The sequence below is a fragment of the Papio anubis genome, chromosome 8 (genome assembly GCF_008728515.1).
Source record: "Papio anubis isolate 15944 chromosome 8, Panubis1.0, whole genome shotgun sequence".
NCBI lineage: Eukaryota > Metazoa > Chordata > Mammalia > Primates > Cercopithecidae > Papio > Papio anubis.
The window spans coordinates 39,090,923-39,118,204 of NC_044983.1; the positions used below are offsets into that span (position 1 = coordinate 39,090,923).

At 37.1% G+C, this 27,282-nt stretch overlaps 1 protein-coding gene across 4 annotated transcripts in view; it reads right to left on the reverse strand.

Annotated features, from left to right (window-relative positions):
- Positions 1 to 27,282, reverse strand: part of ZMAT4 (zinc finger matrin-type 4) — a 372,597-nt gene that overhangs the window by 119,659 nt on the left and 225,656 nt on the right. For 3 of the 4 annotated variants that reach the window (XM_017961971.3, XM_017961970.3, XM_021942255.2), the window contains exon 5: positions 21,990 to 22,217. The exons of the other annotated variant lie outside the window; for it this stretch is intronic. In XM_017961971.3, the coding sequence (XP_017817460.1) occupies positions 21,990 to 22,217 (228 nt within the window). The remainder of the gene's footprint in view (positions 1 to 21,989; positions 22,218 to 27,282) is intronic. 4 annotated transcript variants of the gene reach the window in all.

Below are 27,282 nucleotides of genomic sequence, written 5' to 3' on the forward strand. Positions count from 1 at the left end.
ACCTACTTAAAACAGATGAATTCATAGAAGAAAGAAACTACCAGGACTGACTCAGGAAAAAATAGAATGTGTGAGTAGACTTATAACAAGTAAAGACTGATGTAAAAATCAAAAATATTTCAAACAAAAAAAGAGTCAGACTGGATGGCTTCATTATTGAATTCTACTATTTTAAGAAAAGTTAACACCAATCCTTCACGAAGTCCTTCTAAAAAGAGGAAAAGAGGAAATGCTTCCCAACTCACTCTACAAGCTGGTGTCATATAAATGAGCCAAAGACAACCCCTGTATGTTGGCCCTAGGTTGGTTCCTCCTTCATAGCAGGCTGAGATCTGATAGCAGAAAACCCACCAGAAACAAACTCAGTATTTTTATGCATTAAATAGAGCCAAGTAAGCAGATTTTTGTTACATTGAGCCTGCCTGTTTTGCATACCCCATGAAACTGCACTCAACATCTGCTAACCATAGGCAAAAATAAATCTTGTAGCTATAAAAGATGCAAAGCCACCACTGCCTTCATGGCTCTCTAGCCATGCTGCTGAGCAACATTACCTATACAGTCAAGTCCCCTCTCTGATTATCTTCTCCTTTAGAAGTTTCCTGGACCTCCTCCTGTTCTGGGTAGTGGTCCTCACAGTGTAGCCTGTGAAATGCATGCCATGAGACACTTCCCTTGCATACAAGCCTATTAAAGCATCACATACATAAAGCTCATGTGTGCTACTGGTCATATCTTTTTCATTGTTTAACCCTGATATTTCACAAACTCACTATAGGTCTGTATTACCCTGATACCAAAACCGCATAAAGTCATCACAAAAAAAGAAAACTACAGACCAACATCTGTAATAAAAATAGACACCAAAAGTATTAACAAAATGCTAGCAAACTAAATCCAGACACTTAAAAATAATAATACACTATAATCAAGCGGAAGTTACACCAGGAATGCAAGGTTGGTTTCACTTATGAAAGTCAATAAATGTAATACTTGGAATAAATTAAATAAAAGATAAAAATCACCTGATCATCTCAATGGACAAAGAAAAGACATTTTACACAGCACAACACCCTTTCATGCTAAAAACACTCAACAAACTATAATAGAAAATTCCTCCTGATAAAGAGTATTTATGAAAAAATCGACAGCTAACATTGTACTTCATAGTAATAATTAAAAGCTTCCTCCCTAAGCTCAGAAATAAGACAAGTATGTCCATTCTTGCCACTTCTATTCAAGAGTGTACTAGAGGTTCTGGCCAGTACCATTAGGAAAGAAAATTAAATAAAAGGCATCCATATTGGAAAAGTAGTAGTAAAACTCTCTATTGGGAGATAACATGATGTTGTATTTAGAAAATCCTAAGGAATACCTACACACACACACGCACACACACACATACACACACACACACACCACACAAACCATTAGAGCTAGGAAATAAGTTCTGCAAGGTTGCAAGATACAAGAGTTATATTTTTAAAAAGTTATATTTCTACATACTTACAATGAACAATCCAAAAATAAAATTAAGATAACAATTCCACTTGCAATTGTGTAAAAAAGTTAGGAATAAGTTTAACAAAACACATGCAAGACTTATACACTGAAACCTGTAACATATTGTTGAAAGAAATTAAATAAAATCTAAATAAATGAAAAGTCATTTTGTGTTCATAAATTGGAAGGCTTAATATTGCTGAAATGGTGATATTCCTCAAAATCGTCTACAGAGTCAACACAATCCCAACCAAAATCCCAGCTGCCTTTTTGGAGAAATTGACAAGCTGGCTCTAAAATTCATATGAAAATTGAAAAGACCCCAAAGCACCAAAAAAGTCTGGGAAAAAAAAGAACAAAATTGGAGAACTGACACTTTTTGAGTTCAAAGCCTACTACAATGCTACAGTAATCAAGATTGTATGGTGTTGCAGGAAAAAAAAAAAAAAAGGCATATGAATTAATGGAATAGAATTGATAGGCCAGAAATAGATCCATACATTTATGATCCACTGAGTTTCAGCAAAGGTGCCATGACAATTCAATAAGAGAAGTCTTTTCAACAAATGATACCATTACAACTAAATTCCACATGCAAAAGAATAAAGTTGGACTCTTCAAATCACATACAAAAATTAAGTCAGAATGGATCAAAGACACAAATGTAAGAAATAAAACTATGAAACTCTTGGAATAAATTTTGATGTAAATCTTTGCAACAATTAGATTAGGCAATATTTCCTTCAATGTGATACAAAAATGCAAACAACAACAGAAAAATATATAGAAATTGAACTTAATTAAAATTTAAAATGTCTGTGTTTTGAAGGATATTTTTAAATTGAAAGACTGTCCACAGAATGAGAGACAAAATTGAAAATCATATATCTGATAAGAATCCAGCATCCAGACTACATAAAAATCTCTTACAACTCAACAATAAAAGGTAAATAACTCAATTAAAGACTAAGTAAAGGATATGAATAGGTATTTCTCCCAGAAGATCTACAAATGTTCAATAAACACATGAAAAGACACTGAATCTCATTACCCATCAGGAAAAAAGTAAATCAAACCCACAGTGACGTACTACGTCATATTCTAGGATAGTTAGAACAAAGAAGGTAGATAATAATAAGTATTGACAAAGATGTATACAAATTGGAGCACTTATACATTGCTGGTGGGAATGTAAAATGGTGCAATCACTTTTGCAAACACTTTGCAATGTCTTAACAAGTTAAATATAGAGTTATCATATGACCCAGCAATTCTACTCCTAGGCATATATTCAAGAGAACTGATAACATACATCCACACAAAAACTTTTCCATGAAAGTACCTAGCAGTATTATTCATAATAGTCAAAATATAGAAACAACCTAAATGTCCACCAATGAATAAACAAAAAGTGTATCCACACAATAAAATATCATTAAATAATAAAAATGAATGATGTACTGACACATGCTACAAAATAAATGACCTTAAACACATTACGCTAAATATCTGAAGTGAAGAATATCGAGACTACCTTGATTTGATCATTACAGGTAGAATGCATGTATCATAAAAAAATTACCCCATAAATATGTACAACTATTATGTATCAATTAAAAAGGGACACAGAAGGCACATATTTTACATCTACATTTATATAAAATGTCCAAAATAGGCAAGCCCACAGAGATAAAACCTAGACTAGTGGTTGCTTGGGGCTATGATGAGGTAATAATGGGAAATGGTGAAATACCCTAAAATTAATTTTGTTCACCGTTGCACAACCTCATAAATATACTACAAACCATTGAAATGTATATTTCAAAATGGTAAATGTTATGGTGTGTGACTTATGTCTCAGTATTTATTTATTATTTATTTACTTATTTTGAGACAGGTTCTGGCTCTCTCACTCAAGCTGGCATGCAATGACACGATCTCAGCTCACTGCACCTTCTACCTCCCAGGCTCAAACCATCTCCCGCCTCAGCTTCCCAAGTAACTGGGTATGTCTCAATTTCTTAAAGTAGTCATAAAAATCGTATGTATTTTAGAGAAATTAAGAACAAAGAAAGCATGTTATGCTAATACACATATTTGTCATTCCTGGTCATTTTCAATCTTTTTTGAAGATCTGATTTTTAATCTGGTATTTCAGTATAGCCTGAATAACTTCTTTCAGCATTTCTAGTAGTACAGATGTGCTGGCAACACATTCTTTAGTTTTTATTGATTTAAAAATGTCATTATTACACCTTTAAGAATATTTTCACTGATTAACAGGCTTTTTTTTCTTGCAGTACTTTAAAGAGTTTCACTGAATCCTGGATTTAAATTTTAGTTTTAATGGGAAATAAGTTATAATTCATATTGTTGTTGACATCTATATAATGTGTAATTCTTCTCTGGCTGCTTTCAAGATTTCCTCTTTCTCCTTGGTCTTCAGCAATTTGACCATTATGTACAGTAAGTTCTCACTTAATGTTGTCAATACGTTCTTAGAAATTGTGACTTTAATGAGACAATGTATAAAGAAACCATTTTTTTTCTCATCAACAAAACAAAGTTGAACAAAATGATCTTCTTCGAGGACTTGCTGTAGGGCTTTCACTTAAAGTCTCAGTTTCCAAGAATTTATGAAGACGTTAAGTGAGGAATTACTGTATGTAATAATTTTAGGTGTAGTTTTCTTTATATTTATCTTACTTAGGATTCATGAGCTTCTTAAACATGCAAATGTGTTTCTTTCACATATGAAAGACTTTTGACATTGTCCCACACACTGTGTTTTAATTTTTAAAAATATTTTTCTGTGTGTTCTTGAGATTAGATAGTACCTTTTTAATAGTAGATAGTAGATAGTACCTAACTCTTTTTAAATCCAGTTCAGGTTATAAACTCATCCAGTATATTTTCACTTTGAATATTTTATTTTTCAGATTATCTTGGCTATTTTTGTTTCCATTGCTGATTGATGTTCTATTCCCTAACTCTTTGTGAATACACTTTCCTTTATATCCTTGAGCGTAATTATAATAGCTACTTTTAAATCCTGGCATTCTATTAGCTGGATTATCTCAGTATTAGTCTCTATTGATTGCTTGTTCTCTTGAGCATGAGTCACATTTCCTAGTTCCTCCTATGCATATTAATTTAAGACTGCATCTGAATATTATGAATGATACATTGTATAAACTCTGGATTCTGTTATATTCCTCCAGAACATTGATTTTGAAAGACGGCAGCAAACTTAGCTGAAGTCAAACTCCAAATTCTGTTCCCCTGTGGTGTGTGTGTGGTAACAGTAGTGTGGGAATTGGGATGGGGCATGGGGAGTTGGGAGGTGTATGTGAAGCAGCTGAAATTTCTGCTCAGTACTTTTAACTTGACCTGGGATGTCTGGCATTGGCTCCATGGGTACATTGTTTAGTTATCAAGGACAGGTTTAGGCAGCGTGCATAGACACACACACACACACACACACACACACAACTCTGATTTTCCCCTTTGTTGAATTTTTTCTTTACTTTCCAGTGCTATGGTTCCCCAGAGCTCTCTCCTCTGGTCTTCAAGCCCATAAGACTGTGGGTTTTTACCTACATTCTAGCCAGCCAGCTTGCTGCTGACTGGGAACAGCCCTGAGAAAAATAGCCACAAAAACTGGAAAACTCACTCAATGTTCTTTCCTTATTCCAAACGTTCATCTCCCTCCAGTTTCTGCCTGGTTTTGATTGCTCCCCATTGTCTTTAAGTAGATGATTTTTATATTTTTGCCAGAGTTTACAGATATTATCAGTAGAAGGGTTGGTCTGATTACTCTAGCATTAGTAGAAATGGATACCCAAGATGTGGTTGCAGCAATAGTGACTTCCATTCACATGGTAACCACACTTGGAAAATATGAGTGACAATTAGAAACAACATATATGATCAGGAATCATGGGTGGGTACATGAGTGTGTACATGTGCTGCAGAGGCCAAGACCACTGACGACTCCACTAAAGAACGTTTACGTCTAAAAGCTGAAAATATAAAACTCATTAAGTGTACACTTTACAGTGAAGGAGGTTGTGAAACAGAAATGAGATGAGGGCAGGAGTCAATAAATTTAGTAGACATTGCCCCTTGAGGGTAGAGAGCAAGTTTTAGGCATGAGGGAGTACGTTGAGACACCTCCAAAGTTTCTCATATGTTGTTTTGCTTAGGGCCACAAGCCAAGATACAGTTTGTCCAGACTCAAGCCAAAGCATAATAAAAAGCTTTTTGCTGTGAACATATAGCTGCCTTAAGTCCTTGCATTGCCCCTGGATGCAGAAGTCCAGGGGTGGTCAAACAGAATAGAGAGGGGACAAAATAAACCTTTTTTTGTGGTCCCATGGTAGGGTCAGTGCATCATTAAACATAAGCTTGAACAATCTGATATTTTACATATTCTGGAGGTGCAATTATTCATAATCCAAGTTCACAGACTCACAATATATTGTTCCTCTGTGGTACATACTGACCTAGAAGGAAACTAGATGGACAACAATGCTAGAAGAGATCACTTATCCTAACACCTTCGTTTCTGAGAGGAAACTGAGGCCCAGAGAGATGAAGCAACTCATCAAGGTCTCACAGCTACTTAGTAGGAGAAACAGGACTCAAATTCAGGGCTTATGACCCTGACTCCAGTACACTGAACCTTACTGATTCACCGGGACTTTGTAAAACTATACTTCCTGGAATAGAGTTTATATTGAGTGATAGATGCCTTTCTTTTACATATAACTGCAAAAGAAATCAGGACTCTTATTTACAAAAGAGCAATGCTTGATAACTCACTGCAAATCATTTTACAGTTTGCCAGCTGGTATCTGTGAAAAGCTGTGCTACCATGCCACTGGCCATTAGCTATTTCAGTAAATGTATTATTTGCCATACTTTGTAAAAATAGGTTCCAAATTCAAGTTATTGCATATTTTTGTTTATTATTCAGGTCTAGGAACCCACTTATCTAAAGTAGACATCATACTCACCTTCTAAATAAAAGATCTGTTTTGGTAAATAACATTTCTATTGGCAGCAAGCCACCAGTCTCAATATTTGTAAAGAAATCTTTAGTTGCTTATTTTTAAGTTGAAGTGGCTTTTTCAAGATTTTAAAGGAAGTTTTCCTATTTCTTAGAGTAAAGATACGCAAATCATTTGAGGATCTAAAAAGCATCCTTCAAATAACGTTAGATTGCTTGCATTACCTGCTAGCTTAGAAGTTTCCTGAAGGAAAGAACTATTCCTTTTCCATTATTATTTCTTCAGTACTGGGTATAGCTCCTGTTACATAATAACCACCTAATAGGCATTTGTTGAGTGACTCATGGATGGACAAATGAGGAGGCTCTTTCTTTCAGGTGACTCCATTGTAGCAAAGCACCATAAAATTGAATTTCTCCATTTTCAGGCAGCAGTTTTGGTCCTTGGTATAAAGCCATACAAAAGTTTCAGACACAATTTATCAGGACACCTGCTGTTTCCTCCCTTACCTCAACCTCAACTATAAAATCCCCATTTTCTTGGGGAAACATTCACATAACGTGATAATGGCCAGTAGCAGAATCTATTTGAAAAGCAAATTGTAGAGTACTACATGAGCTCAGCCTTTGTTCGCTTCTTGCTTTACTTTATCTCTATGCTCTTATATACACAAAACATACCAGAGATCTTCAGGTAGAAAGCTCTTCACAATATTTTATTTGCCTCAGAAATCACAATGATGTAGACTTTTTGAAAAGAGAAAGCATGACTTCTTTTAGATATCAGGGCAATGGCATCTTGGTATTCCAGGGTGTATCACATACCTATTAAACAGTGGGTGCTTCTTAAATATTATCAGATAGTAAACAGATACATCAATAAATATGTTCTACTTTGAGTAAATCTGACCTTTTTTTTTTTTTTTTTTGATACAGAGTCTTGCTCTGTGCCCAGGCCAGAGTGCAGTGGCACAGTCATGGCTTACTGTAACCTCTGCCTCCCAGGTTCAAGTGATTCTTTTGTCTCAGCCTCCTGACTAGCTGGGACTATAGGCATGCACCAACACAGCCAGCTAATTTTTGTATTTTAGTAGAAATGGGGTTTCACCATGTTGGACAGGCTGGTCTCGAACTCTTGACCTCAGACAATCCACCTGCCTTGCCCTGCCGAAGTGCTGGGATTACCGGCATCAGCCATCATGCCCAGCCAGTGTTTATTAAATATTAGTCAAAATGAGATAGTAAACAAATACGTCAATAGGTATGTTCTACTTTGAGTAAACCCGACATTTGTTTCTTATAACATAATCTCAGTTCACAATCAGTTAGAGAATCCCATCTACTGCAGAAAATTAGGTCCATCTGCAGCAGCTTTAAAATAAAAGACACTTAAGGCTACTTTTTTCCATGGACTTAAAGTTACAATTTTAGAAACAAACAAAATAGTTTCCCATTTGTTCTAGGACAGGTTTCTCCTGATTTTGCATCTTTTCACAAGCATCTCTTGTCTTGTCAAATGAATGTGGGCCACAAAAAAGCCCATAGATTTTTAAAGGCAGCATAATGGATACATCTTCCTAGGACCTTACGAAACCACTATGCTGAGCTCCTGTGAAATACTATACCAGTTCTTGAGCTTAAACTAAACAATAGAGATCTTCAGTCAACGCCCAGGAAGGAAGGGTCTTAGAGCACTGAGGAGAAAAATGAATTGGTAAGCAGTTTCACATGATATTGTCAGCTGCTTCAGTGTAACCAAAATTGGTAACCTTAAAGAACAGGTTAAGACCCTGGTTTTTTTTTTTTTTTTTTTTTTTTTTTTTTTTTTTTTGAGAAAGAGTCTCACTCTGTCACCCAGGCTGGAGTGTGGTGGTGCAATCATGAATCACTGTAATCTCTGCATCACAGGCTCAAGTGATTCTCCAAGCTCAACCTCCTGTGTAGCTGGGACTACAGGTGTGCAACACCATGCCTGGCTAATTTTTTTAAATTTTTTATAGAGGTGAGGCTTCACTGTGTTGCCCAGGTTGATCACAAATTCCCATGCTCAAGCAATCCTCCCACCTTGGCCTCCCAAATTGCTGGGATTCTAAGCATAAGCCACCACGCCCGGCCCAGGTAAGCACTTTGGATATGAGTAGGGTTGTTTTGTTGTTGCTTTTGCCCTTTACTTGGTCAACATCTAATAATAGAGAACAGTGTTTCCATATATCAAATGTAGGGCTGTTTTCAATGTAGTAGCTGACTCTAATATTTAAAATCCGGATAGGATTCTAATTTCCTGCTTGAGTTTGCCCACAGTGCATAAGTGGATGCAGTAGTGCAAAAATGATTTCATTTTAGAAGCCAAGCTCTCATTTCTTTTGGAACCTAGTCAGTGATGATGGAAGAGTTAACCAAGCTTCTTTAGAGAGTGTTCCATTTATTAGCTTCATTAATAACAATAACAGGCAAAAACCCATCCTAGCTGAAGGAAAAATGCCCCTACAGGATGTAAATACACGACTGAGAATGTTCATCAATTACATTTCTTGTTGGATTTGAGACTGAACAGAAATCTAAATTATTACTCATATTACTCATTACATTTCTGTTTTTCCTATTGGTATTCCTAATAGGAAACGCTAGCCTTGCCAAGGTGTCTTTGAGAATTCTAATGTACAGGCTCATTTTCATTTTGCTAACTGGAAGAGCACTCTGAATAGCGCACCAAGAAATATATCTTTCACTTGTTCCACTTCTCCTCCTTGTCCCCTCTTCCTTGACCTCTGTCTCAGTCTCCTCCAGGCCTTCAGCAGGCCTCTGCACGAATTCGATTTGGTTTCCTGGCCTTCAGAATCTCCTCACTCCAATTATCACATCCTCTACTGACAAGTATTCATCTCTCTACTCAAAAACACATCAGTGACCACCAAATACAGTTCTGCTTTGCCTGACATGCAAGGCCATTTACAATTTGGTTCCAATCTGTCCTCTCAGCCTTCTCTTACCTTCAGCTAACCCGAGGTCCCATCTGACCTGAGTGCTAGTTATGATCCCCCTTCCCCAGCTCTCTATGCCTGTAGTCATGCTGATACCTCTGCTCTAGGGAAACTAGCAGCCAACTTCTACATGTCTCAATGCTAACTTCAAGTTGGAAGTCGTTTTTTCTGTGTTCTCCATTCCCAAAGCATTGTGGTTGGAGGGCTCCTAAGCTCCTTTTTTTTTTTTTCACATTTTGTGTTATGTTTATTTCAATAAAATATTAACTTCTCCCCCATCCCTTCCTCAGACTTCAAACCCTTTGAGATTAGAGGATGAGTCACATTCCTGTATAAATTCAAGCACAGGGCCTCTCACATAACAGGTACTTAGTGTGTTTGAATATGTGAATGAATGAATGACAAAATGAGTGAATGAAAATTATCTCTTCTATATCACACTATTTCCCCACTTCATTCCTACCCCAATAATATGACAGGAACATGAGCCATTTAAGCAGCTTAATTATCTGATCCAATATGTGGGCTCTGAAGATCAGAGTGAGTCTACATAGAACAGCTGAGGTGTCAAAACACATTAAAACTAATAATGCAAAAATAACCAGGTGTAATCTAAGCTGAGTGTTTTCTCTGGTACCTCTTCACTAACATTCAATTTAGAACTGTGTTCTATAATTATCGTATCTGTTTAAAGTCCCTATTTTCTGCTTATTCTTAACTAGATACAATACGTACCACTTTCAGAGATTGAAAATATTAGTGTAGAGAACTAATGCTTTTATTTCAATTGATTAAACATAATCAAAGTACATATTAATTGACACTAGTTTCTATCAAGTATTCAGTACTTGAAAATGCTGAATCCTCGGTTTGAGACCCGTAATTCTGACTGCACGCAGAGAGTGGAGAATGTGGAGCATAGTTTTTCCACTGGGTGACAGGAGGGAGACCAATCCTCCAGGACTTCTATCAGCAACACCTTGTTGTGGGTACCGTGGGTGATACAAAGAAGTTCTAACAAATAGAATGTGTGGAAGTGGTGCTCAGAGACCTTCAAGTATCATAGAAAGGGGAACTTCCTCCAGATGCTGCCTTGGGTCATTCACTCTGTAGGAAGCCAACGAACACAACACCAGTACGTTCAAAATCTCCGGGAGAGGCCCACAAGGAGACAAAGGCCTCTCACTAACAAGCCAGGAGTGTGAGTGATCTGCCTTTTCTCTCTTCTTCTACTTAGCTTTTTAAATATACACATCGCTCTCTTCTTGGTGCATAGCTATTCAGATTTCGACAAAACCATATAGCCAGGTTGCCACCACCATGATCAAAGTATAATTTCCGTTGTGCTTCCAATACCTCACTATCATCAGTCTCTCCTGCCAGCCCTAATGTCTGGCAATCACTAATCTATTACCCAGAATGGAATGAGCCGGCTTTAGGAGTAGACCCTCCTCGTTCAAGCTTTCAGATGACAGCAGCCCTGGTTGACGTCTCTGCTACAACATTATGAAGAACCTATTTTCTTCAAGACAGAATCAATGAGCCAAGTCACTCCCAAATCCCCTCACGGAAACTGTGAGAGATAAGAAGTGTCATTTGTTGTTGTAAGCCACTAAGTTTGGAGGTAATTATTGCACAGCAATAGTTGCATTGGTTATCTTATAAAACTGTTTTTTTAAATTATTATTGCTATTGACATTTACCTAGAGTGCCTTTCCTTTCATTGGTCTTGGAGCAGATCCACAGCCTGAGTGCCCGTGCACAGGTAACTTGGGTACCTGAAGGTAGAAGAGTGTCACCACATTGAAATGACTAAGCTGTCCACTGCCTGAGATGTGGATAAAGGCTACGTCAAGGTTAAGTGGAAGAAAATACAAGGCAGTTAATCCTCTGTCACTTGAAAGCTCACAGCAGACATAATTCAAAACATAAAGCCCTAGCTGGGCATGGTGGTGGACACCTGTAATCCTAGCTACTCAGGAGGCTGAAGGAGGAGAATCACTTGAACCTAAGAGGCGGAGGTTGCAGTGAGCTGAGGTTGCACCGCTGCACTCTAGCCTGGGTGACAGAGCAAGACTCTGTCCATCCCCCAACCCCCCCCCAAAAAAAAAACACAAAACAAAAAATGTAAAGCCCTCTCAATCACCAGGTTCTGCTTATCTTGAGACAAATCTGCTCCTCTATCTCATGTACTACTTTCATGATTTGAAGTTCTAGATAAGCTGCCTGCATCCTCTTGCAATCCACCCCCATTTCCATACACAGAGGCAGCGGCTGCATTACAGGGGGAGCTACTGTACATTCTAGGGGCCTCTCCAGCAGTATGTCTTCTCTTTCTAGAACTTTGCCTCTCTCACCCAGGCCCCCATGAATAGTGACTATGGTTCTTTGCATCTCTATATTCACTCCAGTAGAGATGGAGTCATGAAGATGGGAGAATGTCCTTTGTTAAAGGTACATAATGCGGGTCGCAAATAATCCATTCCCAGAAAACTCAGAGTTGGCTGTACTTATTCTATAATTGAGTTCAAAGCAAGTTTTCTACACAAAAAACATTTAAGTCTCACAAACTCAACTGTTTTAAACAAAAGAGTTAAATACTCAGGCTTCTGGGTGGTCAATGATGAATCACCAGAAACTGTGACACCCTCAGTGAGGAGCCGTGGGGTCTAGCCCTGACTTAAAAGGGAAGAGTCACTTCATGTTTCTCAGCCTCAGCATCATTCTCTGTAAAAAGAAAGGATATAATTCAATGATATTGACTGTCCTTTCCAGCACGACTCAGCTTATGGTTCTTGAAAACATTATTAAATTTTTTAATGAATTCTTTTGTTCTGTGTCTTCAGATGAGAATTACAATAGAATAGTCTCATTTCCTCTGCAACAATAAAATAACTGTGCATTTTTCCATCCTAAAGTATTTAAAAGAATAAATGATAAAGGTCTGCAAAATGAATATTCTATCTTAACCTAGCCATAATTTTATAATTTACATTGCCACTGTTTCTAAGTAAGAAACTGCCTTCTATCTGTGTTTTATACTGGCAAGAATAATTTAATCTATAAAGAAAACCTATAAAGTACTTTATGACCATTGAACTTTATAATTCCGTCACTCAATAACTTCCTTTGTTTTCTACATTAGATTACATATACAGGAAGATAAGACTTTTTTCTTATTAATTTAAAAGTTGGAAGTAGAGACAGGTATCATCTGTTTTTCTGGAACAAATAACACTAAAGTTGAGTCAGTAATCAAGTTATACATATTCATAACCATCTAGGCCAACTTCATTTATAATTCTTTGTTAATCTACGAAAATAATTTTATTTTTAAAAATTTGATTTGCTACTTGAAGCAAAGGCAAGAATAACACCATTTCACAGGGTTCCCAATGATTCGTGTGAAAATTTAAAAAATACAAAGGGAGGAAATGATTTGCACCATTAAAGTGTATACTAATAACAAGTAGAAAGTTATGTGTAAGTCACAGGAATCAAGGTCAATGAACAAAATTCAATTTCATTTTCTATATATCAGCAACACATAAAAATAAAACACATAAAATAAAATTTCAAAAATACAATACAATGTATACTAGGATTAAACACCACAAAATTTAGTTGACTTTCAAACAACACAAGTTTGAACTGCAAGGGTCTATTCAATCGATATATTGGAAAAATAATTTGGAGATTTGCGACAATATGAGAAAACAGATGAACCATAAAGCCTAGAAATGTAAAAAAATTAATAAAAAGTTAGGTATGTCATGAATGCCTAAAATATATGGAGATACTAGTCTATTTTATCATTCACTATTATAAAATATACAAAAATCTATTATTAAAAGTTGAAAGTTATCAGAATTTTCACACATATACACAGACTGCATGCATGGTGCCATTTGTAGTCAAGAGAAATGTAAAGAAATGTAAAGATGCAATATTAAATCATAGCTGCATAAAGTTATTGTAGTAAACACTATCTTGCAATAATTTCTTTTCTTTTTTTTTTTTTTTTTTTTTTTGAGACAGAATCTAGCTCTATCACCAGGCTGGAGTGCAATGGCACAATCTGGGCTCACTGCAAGCTCCGCCTCCCGGGTTCACACCATTCTCCTGCCTCAGCCTCCCGAGTAGCTGGGACTACAGGCACCCGCCACCACGCCCAGCTAATTTTTTGTATTTTTGGTAGAGATGGGGTTTCACCACGTTAGCCAAGATGGTCTCGATCTCCTGACCTCGTGATCCGTCCGCCTTGGCCTCCCAAAGTGTTGGGATTACAGACGTGAGCCACCGCGCCTGGCCCTGTCCTGCAATAATTTCATAACCATCTCCTGTTGCAATGAGCGCAAGTATTGTGAGGATTCACTTACAATGCCATGTGATGCTAATCATCTCCACGTGAGCAGTTTGTCTCCCAAGTAAATTGTGTATTGCAGTAAAAAGTGATCTCTCGAGGTTCTCATGTATTTTTCATCATGTATTTTTCATCACGGGGAAGTCATGACTACAAGTATGAGTTGAATTGTTTGATATGTACTGTGGATGGAGATCTTCAGATTGGTTGCCTGCCACCTCAAGATAAACGAATCCAGCATAAGGTCCGTTGTTTAAAAAAAATGAGCAACAACAACAACAAACAAAAAAAACAAGAAAAAGAAACCTATGAAGTTGTTGCTATAGCTACATCAGCAGGCATAAAAACCTTGCACTTTATGAGAAATACTTTTGGCCTCGTATTGAAAATGCAGCTTTTATGTGGGTGCAGTATTGCTATAAGAAAGCATACCTAATATGATTTGAGAAAAAGTGAATTCATTGTATGACAACTTAAAGCAAAAGGAAGGTGAAGGATCTAAAGTTGGAGAAGTTAATGCTGGCAAAGGAAGGTTCGATAATAGGAGTAGCAGCTTCTGCCAACAAAGAAGCATCAGAAGAGCTCCCAGACATCAAGAAAATTAGTGAGGAGTGGCTGGGCGCAGTGGCTCATGCCTGCAATCCCAGCACTTTGGGAGGTTGAGACAGGCAGATCACTTGAGGTCAGGATTGGAGACCAGCCTGACTGACATTGAGAAACCCCATCTCTACTAAAAATACAAAAATTAGCCAGGTGTGGTGGCACGCACCTGTAGTCCCATCTACTCCAGAGGCTGAGGCAGGAGAATTGCTTGAACCCAGGAGGCGGAGGTTGCAGTGAGCCAAGATGGTGCCACTGCACTCCAGCTTGGGCGACAGAGCGAGACTTTGTCTCAAAAACAAAGCAAGAGAAAGGAAAAAAGAAAATCATCCTCCTGAATGGGCTTTTAATGCAGAAAAAATTGCCCTAGTCTAGGGAAAAACATGCCACTAAGGACACTTATTAGTAAGGAAGAGAGGCAAGCACCAGGATTTAAGGCAGGAAGGGATAGGCTAACTCCACTGTTTCGTGCAAATGCAGTCAGGTTTATGATCAGCACTGCCCTTCTGTGTAAAGCTGCTACCCACCTTTCCCACCAGCTTTGAAAGGAAAATATAAACACCAGCTGCCAGTCTTCTGGTTGTACAAGAAGTCCTGGACAACAACAACCGTTTTTCTGGATTGGCTCCATCAATGCTTTGTCTCTGAAATCAGGAAGTACCTTGCCAGTAAGGAACTGCCTTTTAAGGTGGTTTTATTTATTTATTTATTTATTTATTTTGATATCAGACAATGCCCTTGACTACCCGGAACCCATAAATTCAACACTGAAGGTGTCAAAGTTGTTTATCCCCAACTAAACACAATGTATATAATTCAGCCCCTCGGTCGGGGGTCCAGGAACTTTAAGGCTCATTACACACAGTACTCTATGGACAGGACTGTGGACACTATGGAAGAGAACTCTGATAGAGAAAACATTATGAAAACTTGGAATCTAAGGCCTAACATAACAGACACTACACCAGAGGAATTAACAGAAGACAACTTGATGGAAGTGAGTGCATCTGAGCCAGTGCCAGATGATGAGGAAGAAGACATAGAAGAAGCAGTGCCACTGCAAAAGAAACTACCATCAGAGTGAACAGGCAACCTACAGAATGGGAGAAAATTTTTGCAATCTACTCATCTGACAAAGGGCTAATATCCAGAACCTACAAAGAACTCAAACAAATTTACAAGATAAAACAAACAACCTCCCATCAAAAGTGGGCAAAGGATATGCAACAGACATTTCTCGCAAAAAGACATTCATACAGCCAACAGACACATGAAAAAATGCTCATCATCACTGGCCATCAGGAGAAATGCAAATCAAAACCACAATGATACCTTCATCTCACACCAGTTAGAATGGCGACAAAAATCAGGAAACAACAGGTGCTGAGAGGCCGAGAAATAGGAACACTTTACACTGTTGGTGGATTGTAAACTAGTTCAACCATTATGGAAAACAGTATGGCGATTCTCACATCTGTAGGAACTAGATGTACCATATGACCCAGCCATCCCATTACTGGGTATATACCCAACCATTATAAATCATGCTGGTTATAAAGACACATGCACACGATAAGCTTACGCACCACCAACAAAGACCTGAACGTTCGCCGCCCGGCCGCGACGACTGGATAAGAAAATGCTACCGCTATACACCGTGGAATAAAATGCAAAAAGAATGGCCAGTCCTTTGGGGACGCGATGCCTGAAACCGCTTCCTGGAAGCAACCATCAAAGAACGTGAAACCAAACCCGCGTCACCGCGGTGGAACTGGAAATCATTAATTGGAAGGGGAACAACACACCAGGGCCTATCATGGGGAGGGGGCAGGGGGGAGGGATTGCATTGGGAGTTATACCTGATGTAAATGACGAGTTGATGGGTGCTGACGAGTTGATGGGTGCAGCACAACAACATGGCACAAGTATACATATGTAACAAACCTGCACGTTATGCACATGTACCCTAGAACTTAAAGTATAATAATAAAAAATAATTAAAAAAAAAAAAAAAGAAGAAGAAGAAGCAGTGCCAGAAAACAAGTTGATGTTAGACAATTCTGCAGAAGGGGTCTAATGATTCAAGACTGCTTTTTCACTTCTTTTATGACACATGCCCTAATATGACACAGATACTGAAATAAAAGCAAGCAACAGAAGGACTGATACTGTAGAGAAACATTTTTAGAGAAATGAAAAAGCAAAAAGTCAGAGAAATGATGATGTATTTCATAAAGTTACACCGAGAGTGCCTGACTCTCTGCCTCTCCTTCCACCTTCTCCACCTCTTTTGCCTCTGCCACCGCTGAGAAACAGAACCAACCCCTCCTCTTCATCCTACTCTACCTACTCAACATGAAGATGATGAGCTCTTCCACTTAACAAATAGTAAATATATCTTCTCTTTCTGATGATTTTCTTAATAACGTTTTATTTATGTTACTTTATTGTAAAAGTACAGTATAAAATATGTTTAACCCACAAAATATGTTTTAACCAACTATGTTATTGGTAAGGCTTCCAGTCAACAGTAGGCTATTAGTAGTTAAGTTTTTGGGGAGTCAAAAGTTATTTGCAGATTTTCAACATGTAGGGGGTTGGTGCCCCTGATCCTTATGTTGTTCAAGAGTCAGTTGTACTTGGCGATACATTTAACAAAAGATGTGCAAAACCTTTACACTGAAAACTACAAAAAATTGCCTATACAACTTAAACATAAATGAATACAGACATAGAAGATGTTCATGGATTGGAAGACTCAATACTTTGAAGAATTTAAATAAATTATTCACAAATTGGTCTATAAACTGAATTCAATCCCATTCAACATTCCAACAAAGCTTCTATGCAAGATTGATTCTAAAATTTATGTAGACATTTAAAGGACTTAGAACAGCCAAATAATCTTGAGAAAGAAGAAGAAAGTTGGAGAACTTGCACTACTTCATTTCGAGACTTCTAGAATGCTGAAAAATCATTACAGTGTAGTGCTGCTATAAAGACAAAGAGATACATGGAACAGAACAAATTGTCCAGATATAGACTCACACAATCAATAGATGTTCAATAAAGGTCCTTCAAGGCAATTCAATGAGGAAAAGTAAATATTTTCTGCAACTTTCTGTAACAACTGTGTAAATATATGAAAATAAAATAAATTTTAACCTTTACTTCATACTGTACACAAAAATTAATTTCAGACGCATCATAATCCTACATGTAAAAGTTAAAACTATGAAATTTGTAGAAGAAAACATACAAGAATATCTTGGTACAGGCAAAGATTTTTTTAGGTAAGACACAAAAAGCAATGATTATAAAAAATAAAAAAGTTAAGTTAGCCTCCCAAAATTTAAAAATCCTGCTCATCGAAAGACTTAAGAAAATTAATAGCCAAGTCACAAACTAAGAGAAAATAATCATAATGCATATATCCAACAAAGAATGTGAATCCATAATATGTGAAAACCTTCTATCTCATCTCATTAATAAAAGGTAAAAAACCATTTTTAAAAATAGATAAAAGACATAAACACTTCACAAAGAAAGATACACAAATGACCAATAAGCACATTTAAAAAATACTTGAGGCTGGGTGCGGTGGCTCAGGCCTGTAATCCCAGCACTTTGGGAGGCCAAGGTGGGCGAATCACGAGTTCAAGAGATCAAGACCATCCTGACCAACATGGTGAAACCCCGTCTCTACTAAAAATACAAAAATTAGCTGGGCATGGTGACACGCACCTGTAGTCCCAGCTACTTGGGAAGCTGAGGTGGGAGAATCTCTTGAACCCAGGAGGCAGAGGTTGCAGTGAGCTGAGACCGTGCCCCTGCACTCCAGCCTGGCAACAGAGCAAGACTCTGTCTCAAAAAAAAAAGAAAAGAAAAAAAAAAGTACTTGACATCATTAGTCAATATGGAAATACGAATTAAAGGCATCATGAAACACTCTCCTATACACACTAGAATGTCTAAAATTTAAAAGATTGACACGAACAGATGTTGGTGAGGCTATGGAATTTTTATATGTTGGCTTTTTGAAGTGCAAAATAATGCAACTATTTTAGATTTTGGCAGTTTCTTATATAGTTAAAAATACATGCAATTTATGACCCAGCAATCGTATGCCTATTTACCAAGAGAAGGAAAACATACGTTGACAAAAAAAAGTCTTGTGCAGTAATGTTCATGAAAGCTTTATCTAAAATAGCACCAAAATAATCCAAAGGTCATCAATGAACAGAGTGGATAGACAAATTATGGTAGTTTTGTCTATAGTATACTACTCAGCAATAAAAACTGTACTACTTTGCTTTATATGCTATAAATGGATAAATTTCATAAACAATGTGAGATCCACAATAAGCCAGACATACAAGAAATATGCATTTTATGATTCCACTTATATGGGGTTTTAGAACCAGCAAAACTAATTTATGATGAAAAAATGAGAAAAATGGTTCTCTAGAATGGAGGGTTGGAGTTGACATGGAAATTTTCCCATGATGGAAAAGTTATGTATCTTAATAGGTCTGTGGGCTACACAGGTGTTTGCACTGTCAAAACTCATAGAACTGTAACACATAATATCTCTGCATTTCACTATCATAAAATATACATCATTTTAAAAAATTAAAACAAAATTAGAAACAGTTTCTTATAAAAATATTAAATCAGAATCCTTCTAGAAACGAAAATGATTGCCATGTTAAGAATGTAAGATTTCAGGTGATTTTCTTTTAGGGCATTCTCTGTTCATTCATTCAGTCATTCAGCAACTATTGAGTAACTATTATGTGTCTGTCACTATTCTAGGTGTTTTGAACATATAAATGAGCAAACCAGACATAGATGCCTGCTTCTAAGGTGCTAATAATCTATAAAGTGAGTAGAGAGAAAGAAAATACAAAAACATAAATAAGTAAACAAGGTAGTGTTTAAAAATGTGAGAAGTGCTATGAGAGAAATAGAAAAAGCCTACCATCCAGTAACATTGCTATATCATGCTTCAGCTGCCTGCTACCATTTTATTAAAGTCATGGGTATGCCTATATTTATGAATTAGCATTTTTGCCTTTGTTAATTGATTGATCGTACAATAGAAGCATTCCAGGAATAGATGGGGGTGTGTGTGGCATGTGTGTGTGTGTTTCAAAGTGCTGGGTTATCATAGTTGCTTTATTCTTAAGCTTTTGCAATATTTAATGCTTGAATAAATATCTATCAGGATATCACCTGGAGCGTGTGGAAAGGTTGGTTTCAAGGGCATTGTGCTCAATGCTAATCACATTCCATGGGCTACTGAGTCACAGTCACATTGAGTTATCGAGTCAAAGAGCAGCCTTTTTGTCTTCTGTATGAAAGACAAGCTGCTCAAATGTAACAGAATTCAGACACCCAAGTCATTAAGATATAGTTGTACATAAAAGATGCAGCACTGATAATTCAAAATAGACAGGAAGAATATGCTCTAGGAATAATTTTTCTTCAAGTCATAATATCTGGCACCAAACATAAATAAAGCCCTGTTTTTCTCCTTCAGTGCCCTGCCGGGAAGGAGTCAGTGAGACAACTTGTTATCTGCCAGTAACACAGGCATTGCAGGTAGGCCTTCAGCTATGGAGAGACCCTGCCTATTTTCTTTAACAAGACATAGACTGAAAACATGAAATCCTCCATGAAAAAGCAGTAGTACCATTGACTCAAAAGCTTCTGCAATGAGATTCTCCAACATACTGAAATATGAACCCCCAAGTTGCTTTTCTGTAGCTAGAACACATACACAAAAATGAAGCGTTTTTAATGTTTGCTCTTTTTTTGTTGTTTTTAATCAGGTCTTTTGGAAAAAATCAATCTCTAATCAAGCTCTATATATGTAGCTATGGATCTCCAACCTTAAATCTATGCTGCAGTGTAAGATTCTTCCATGATGACTTCTTAACTGTCTTTAGCTTGTTTCCTGACCTTTGCCTATGCATATGTGATTCTGCTCATATGGAATGCCTTCTCACCTTCTAAAATGCCACCTACTTTTCTAGTTCCCAATCATGTATACTCCCTTGGTGAGATCTTCTGCAACCAACATATTGAGACGTTACCTGTCCCTCCTCTCAACTCATTGTAGCATGACCTTATATATTACTTGTTTTGTCTAGAAATGTTACAAGTCATTTTCTGTTATAATTATCCCCCTTGCAGGTTCACAGTCAGATTAGGGTAATTAGAATTGTAGGCTCTATATCCAGAACCCCATTTAAACCCAGGTTGCCTTCTCCACATTGATTTGTAAATATTATCTGCAGCTTACAGGCATTATGAATGACCTGCCCACAAAAGCTCATCAAACTTATACCAAATCTGAAGTATAGTACCAATAGCACCCCTTGCAGAATTATTTTTATTTTTCTGAGAAAAATGTATTTTCTCAGAAAATTATAGTATATAATTTTGCTGTACTTCTACGCAGCCAACATCAAGCTGATCAAAAGTATGTAGGTGATCAAAAATGCTTAAATGGTTGCTAGTGATAAAATATTCTATTTAGTCCCACAGATTGGTGGATGGCTTCCTAAGGAATCCACAGAATTAATCCTCAGGCTATGTTTTCCAAATTCAGCAGCTTCTGTGAAAGCTGACACGAGCTTCAAATGATGCATGGTTTCTAGTTGTCAAGAAAACCCTGTCGGGGGCAGGGGCACGGTGCAGAGGAGTCAGGTGTTGACTACAGACTACATAGTGCCACACAGCACCGTCTTACCGTGATTGTCTGGAGATTTTATTAAACGGGCTTGGGCTTGCTTTAAGTCATTAAATTGAGTCAATTTTGTTGCTTTATTTTGGCTAAATTTATAAAAGTCCAAAAGTTTAAGATAAGATAATACTATTTGGCCTTTTTAGCATCTTTTTTTATTATTATTTTTATTTTTGAGACAGAGTCTCACTCTGTTGCCCAGGCCAGAGGGGCAATGGCGCAATCTTGGCTCGCTGCAACTTCTGCCTCCCGGGTTCAAGCGATTCTCCTGCCTCAGCCTCCCAAGTAGCTGGGATAATAGGTGTGTGCCACCACACCCGGCTAATTTTTTGTATTTTTAGTAGAGATGGGGTTTCACCATATTGGCCAGGCTGGTCTTGAACTCCTGACCTCAAGCAATCCACCCGCCTCAGCCTCTGATTTAGCACCTTTTTTTTTTTTTTTTTTTAACACTACTACTCTACGAAAGCATTCAGTAAAGAAGGCAGTTAAAGATAAAGCAGAAGGAAGATAATCCAGTTCATGATTGTGCCTTTGGTTTGAAAAGCGGTCAATAAAAATATGGAAATATGGAAATAAACACTTTGAAACAAAGGAGATTATAAAAATTAAACTAAAGTAAGTCTTCTGCTCATTTCCTTTCTTGTCCATTTCCTCTGGGTGAGCCTCACTTTTTCCTTAATAATTAAAGCAAGAAGAAGAATCATTCCAATTTGTGAAAGCCCCCTCTTTTCTCTGAAAGCCCAGTTTTGTGGCAGAAGTGAGAAGAGCTGCCCTTACCTCTCAGTTCCCCCATATCCAGGGTTGTCCCCAGTTGTTCTAATAAAGCAACTCTTGCCGCATTCTTTTTGTGTTTCTTGCCATCATAATGTTGCTGGGCCATCAGAGGGTTATTAAACCAGGCTGCACAGAGCCCACAGTATCTGTCTGAATCTCTTCTTTGATAGGGAGATGCGACCACCGGAGCAGTGTCCATCCGTGGGGGCTTAAGTGGGCTCAGGGGTGTTGCTGTGAAAGGAAACAACCAGAGAACCACAGCCACGTTAGTACAACACTGAGTCCACTCTTCCCCAGTACCTGAAGACCAAAAGTCTCCTGTTCACTCTAGAGCTTAAACATCCCCAAGACTTCATTGACAGCAGGAAAATTAGCCCTGCCAGCTTTCATTTTTGAGTTGGGACACAAAAATTCTTAATGTATTGAGATCAGAGTTTGCATATTGTTATGCCAAAATCTGATAATTCAAGAGACCATCCCTTAGGGGAAAAATAAGATTTTTAAATATAAGTTATCAGTTATTCCCACTGTGGCTCTCAGGAGCTATGGACAATAGCTCTAAGTATTTGGCTGCCTGGAGTAGCTTTGTAAATATGATTATTGAAGGCCTTTCCCACTCACTTTTAAAATGCATTCTGCTCTAACACGGGCATTTAGAGAAAAAAAAAGTGTAGTAAAATACAGGGGACAAGCTCAATGAGCCAGGTAAAACTTGAGCAATAACTTAATTTTTCTAGCATCACTAATAAAGCAATAAGCCTATTGTAATTGCCTTCAATTATTTTTGCATGTGTGTAACATTAAAAATAAATATTGGATAAAATGCAACTAAATAATTAAATTCTTAGAGGTAAGGGGGTGATCTATCAGTCAAAATAAAGCTAATACTTGAAGTAAACACTGGACAATCATGACTTAAAAGATTCTGAATGAATGAATGGGACGTTTGTGTGATATAAATGTAATTAATCGATAAATAAAGGATTTGGCTAAGTGGTAGAAACTGATCTTTTGGTGATGTGGGTTGTATTAATTGAGGAAGTCATGCTAATTTTATTGTCAGCTGCTTCGGTTTATTGTAATAGGCTATTTTCAACCTGTACCTGCTAACATTGATGCTGAAATAACAATGTTTTTCTAAAAACCAAAAGAAAATTTCTATAGATTAGGTGTACTTATCTAAACATAATAGAGATGTATCACTATTTTGAGATTGCATTGTTCCACCTATTAAATTAACATTTTATTGTGAGTTTAGGATTATTTGTGGTCCAGAAAACAAACAAACAAACAAAAAGAGTCTAACTTGAAGGAGCTTACTAATGGAAAGTAAAAATAACTTTTCTATGCATTACAACATACAAGTTGCTTCCATCCTTAGAAGGACTATGACTTGGGTTTTTATCCCATTTCTCAGATGATAGATTTCAGAAATGCCAGTGGCTTACTGAAGGTGAGATGTCTACTGATGGGAAAAACAGGACTCAAACGAAATCTGGAATTTCCAAAGCCAATGTTCCCTTCAATACCCTCCTAACGATCCTTTTCATACTTCTTAATAAGCAAAGGAACATTTGCTTATCAGATCCATCATCTTTCTATTTCATATAAGATTTCATTAAAGTTTGGAAAAAATATTCTGATCCAAATATTTTGGAGAAGAAATCAACGTGTAAATTATCACATGGGCCATTAGTCCTAACACAGTATAGCAGAATCCTGTGTGTGTTCTTGGTCTCTGAGATGTGGGATGCAGCTGGCAAAACCATGAGCATTAGGGTTGTCGTTCCAAGGAAAAGTTGAGGTCTGAGACCTCAATAACAACTTAAGGAACCAATTAACCAACTCCCCAAGCTTTCAAGTAACTTTTAGGTGGACTTTTATTTTTTTGACTAAATAACTTAATATAGAAACAAATACTTGTTAAATGACATTTTAATTCAAGTAATGCCTGTATCATAACAGTATTTCTAAGAAGCTCTTTTTTCTTTATCCAGAAATTTCATCATATCAAGAAGTTTTAGCTAGTTTAGATTAAACTTAATGGTGTTATTTCTATAGGGACTCACAAACAGTACGCCTCTTAAAAGCCTCATTGCAGGATTTGGTCATATATCACCGTGTAGAAATAAAACTCAAATGTGGGCCATTCCAGCAGCCTCCCAGTATCATTCTGCTATGACTTAGAAATAAAAGCTACAAATATGCAGTTGACCTGGATGCGAAAAGATCTCTATCCACTCTTCTGAAGGTAATTGAATCTCACTTTCAAAGTTTCCTGAATCCTTATCAATTTCTGAGGATTTATAGCTACCTATTGTTTTTGATGGCAGTGGAAAACATATCAAATGTCTACAATCTGAATAAATGTTGACTCTTGAAGCATAATTTATTTTTCTTTAAAGTAAGCCCTATAAAACATTTCAGTTGATTTTATCAATTGATACCTTCTACACCATATCCTGGTAGGAGTGAGACACAATAGAATATTCATCAAATAAGATAATCTTATTTTGCACGTAAGAAAGTAATGTGATGTTACATTGGTATTGTAGCTTCTCCCTCTGAGTAATTCTACTATCTTGTGTATAACCTGAAAGTTTAAAGGAGTTTTTTGTTTGTTTGTTTGTTTGTGTCTGTTTTAACTGTCTTCACTCATTTCAACCCAGCTTATATTCCCTTAGTGCCTATAAAAGCAGGAAAAGGCAGTAGCGTAAAAACAGCCTTGAATCAAAATCAAAACTCTGGTTGGGTGGGGCTCCACCATCAGTGAGCTGTGTGACCTTTGGCAAACTTCTAATGTCCCTGGTTTCTTCAAGGTAAAAATTTAGGCTCACCATCCCTTTTAAAATTAACATACTTTGCAGCTAACCCATACGGTGTGGACGGAACAAATTGTGGAAACTCTCTCCCTTGTACAGCTTTGATTCAATGCCAAATGTAGAAATTATGTGGGAGGAGAGTAGTTTCCATGTTTTAATGGTAAATCTGTGTGTGTACATGAACCATAACACTTACATTCTTTGGCAGAGTGTATTTTTCCAATAAAACGAATAAAGAGTGGGGAAAGATTATCTTTTGGTTTAAAAACATGCTTTAAAAATACTTTAGTTGACATGTAGTTAATTTTTATTTTGATTTCGTAGTTTGTTTTTATTCTAATTGCAAAAAAATAATTAACTATTTACTTTACCTACCCTTTATATAAATTCGACCAAAAGTTGATTAATCAAAACCCGTAATTTCAACATTAGACTCACCAGGCTTTAAAAATTTCTGTGTCCAGACTGTGCCCCAGATCAATTGTATCAAAACCTCTGGGGGTGGGAAGGAAGCATCAGGATGTTTTTAAAACCTCCCTCCTCCCACAGCCTGATTCGTGTTTCCAAAGCACGGCCAATGTTGAGAACAAATGATCTAAATATTGCCACATTTTCTTTGAAAATAACTATGAAATGAAGCTTTCTTAGATCTTCACATAAAAGAAAGCAGCATAAAACGTCCAACAGCAATGGAGCTAGTTTTGCTGAAGGCAATAGCCAAAATATCACATCATGCATGAGAGAGAAAGAAATAATTACTCGCCTTTTTAAAACCCCAATTAATTTTCTCATTTCACCATAACATAAAAGAGTCTCTAAAATAGCAGCTAACATTATAAATTAATATTGGTAAAGTTAGATGGAAATTCTGATTCCTTTCCCCATAAAGAAACTCAAGAGAACATTAAGCTGTTATCCCACCAGCCTTTGCTCAAGGCCATGACCAAAATGGTATGCTGACCTGTACCAGGCTCTCCACATAGCTGTGCACCTCTCTTACAAGATGCTCCTGAATCCCATATGCCTTGTGGGGCCTCAATAACCTAAGCGAGAAGTAGATCTACCTCCTCTAAGCTTATAAAGCATTTACTCACTGCACAATTCATTTGGCATTTCTTAAATACCACATTGTAACCTTGGCTGTGTGAAAGTGCATCTGTGTGTATGTGTAAGAGAAATTGGAACGGAAGCTCCCATTAGACACTTTTGTGTTGGCCCTCTTCTAGTACATGTTCACACTCCCTGTTTCAATTCATAAAAATGCAAAAACCCCTGAAACTCAAGTTTTTTCAGATTCATTTATTATCAAAACCTGACCTGAAGTCACATGAGATGATTCATAGTCTTTACCTTTGGTATAAACATACATACATATTGCAATAGAATGATTAATATCTTTGGTCATGGGCTGCTGTCCTATCTCCATGTAAACACAGTGAGTGGTATCTGTGCCTTATTATACATCCCAAATCTTACCATTTCTGATTTGCAAAATACAATCAGCCCCGAATATTTTGAACAAAAGATCATGGATCTATGGTGGATTCAGAGTGGGTAAAATCAGTGCAAGATCCTCTACGGCTTAAGCTAATTGGAGCAAGTCAGTTTTCAACACTTGATTTCTAAGAATCACTTCATGATGGGATGAATTTCAACATCACTCTTAGTACCTTGCACAAGGTTTGTCAAGGAGTATGTTATCAGCAGCTATCTGTCACCTGCTGGATATGTCGTCTTGAGTAATAATCTAAAATAATATGCATATTCATCTTATATTTATTTCTTCCAGGCATAATAACCATAGTTGATTTAAGGATAAAAATATTTTCACAGCTCCTGTGTGTGTCTCTATATTAGTCTGTTCTCACCCTCCTAATAAAGACATACCTGAGACTGGGTAATTTATAAAAGAAAGAGGTTTCATTAACTCACAGTTCCACAGGGCTGGGGAGGCTTCAGGAAACTTACAATCATGGCAGAAGGGGAAGAAAACACATCCTTCTTTACTTGGCAACAGGAAGGAGAAATGTCGAGCAAAGGAGGGGAAAGCCCCTTATAAAGCCATCAGATCTTGTGAGAACTCACTCACTATCGCTAGAACAGCAGCGTGGGGCAACCACCCTCATGATTCAATTACCTCCCACTGGGTCCTCCCTCCCACAACAAGTGGGGATTATGGGAACTACAATTCAAGATGAGATTTGGGTGGGGACACAGCCAAACCATATCAGTCTGCATCAGAAAGTTTCCTCATTCTGTAATTGTCTACACTGTCTAATTGTCTAACATTCTACAGCCTGACTCTTCACAGCACCAGCACTTTGTATGCAACAGACACATAGTGTAAATTCCATGCCTTTTGATGAATAAATGAAAGAATGAATAAAATGTTCTTTACACTATGAGTGAGTAAAGAAATATCGTAACCAAGAGTTTTCTTGTTTCTTCTAGATTGTGTCATTTAGAGCGTAGGT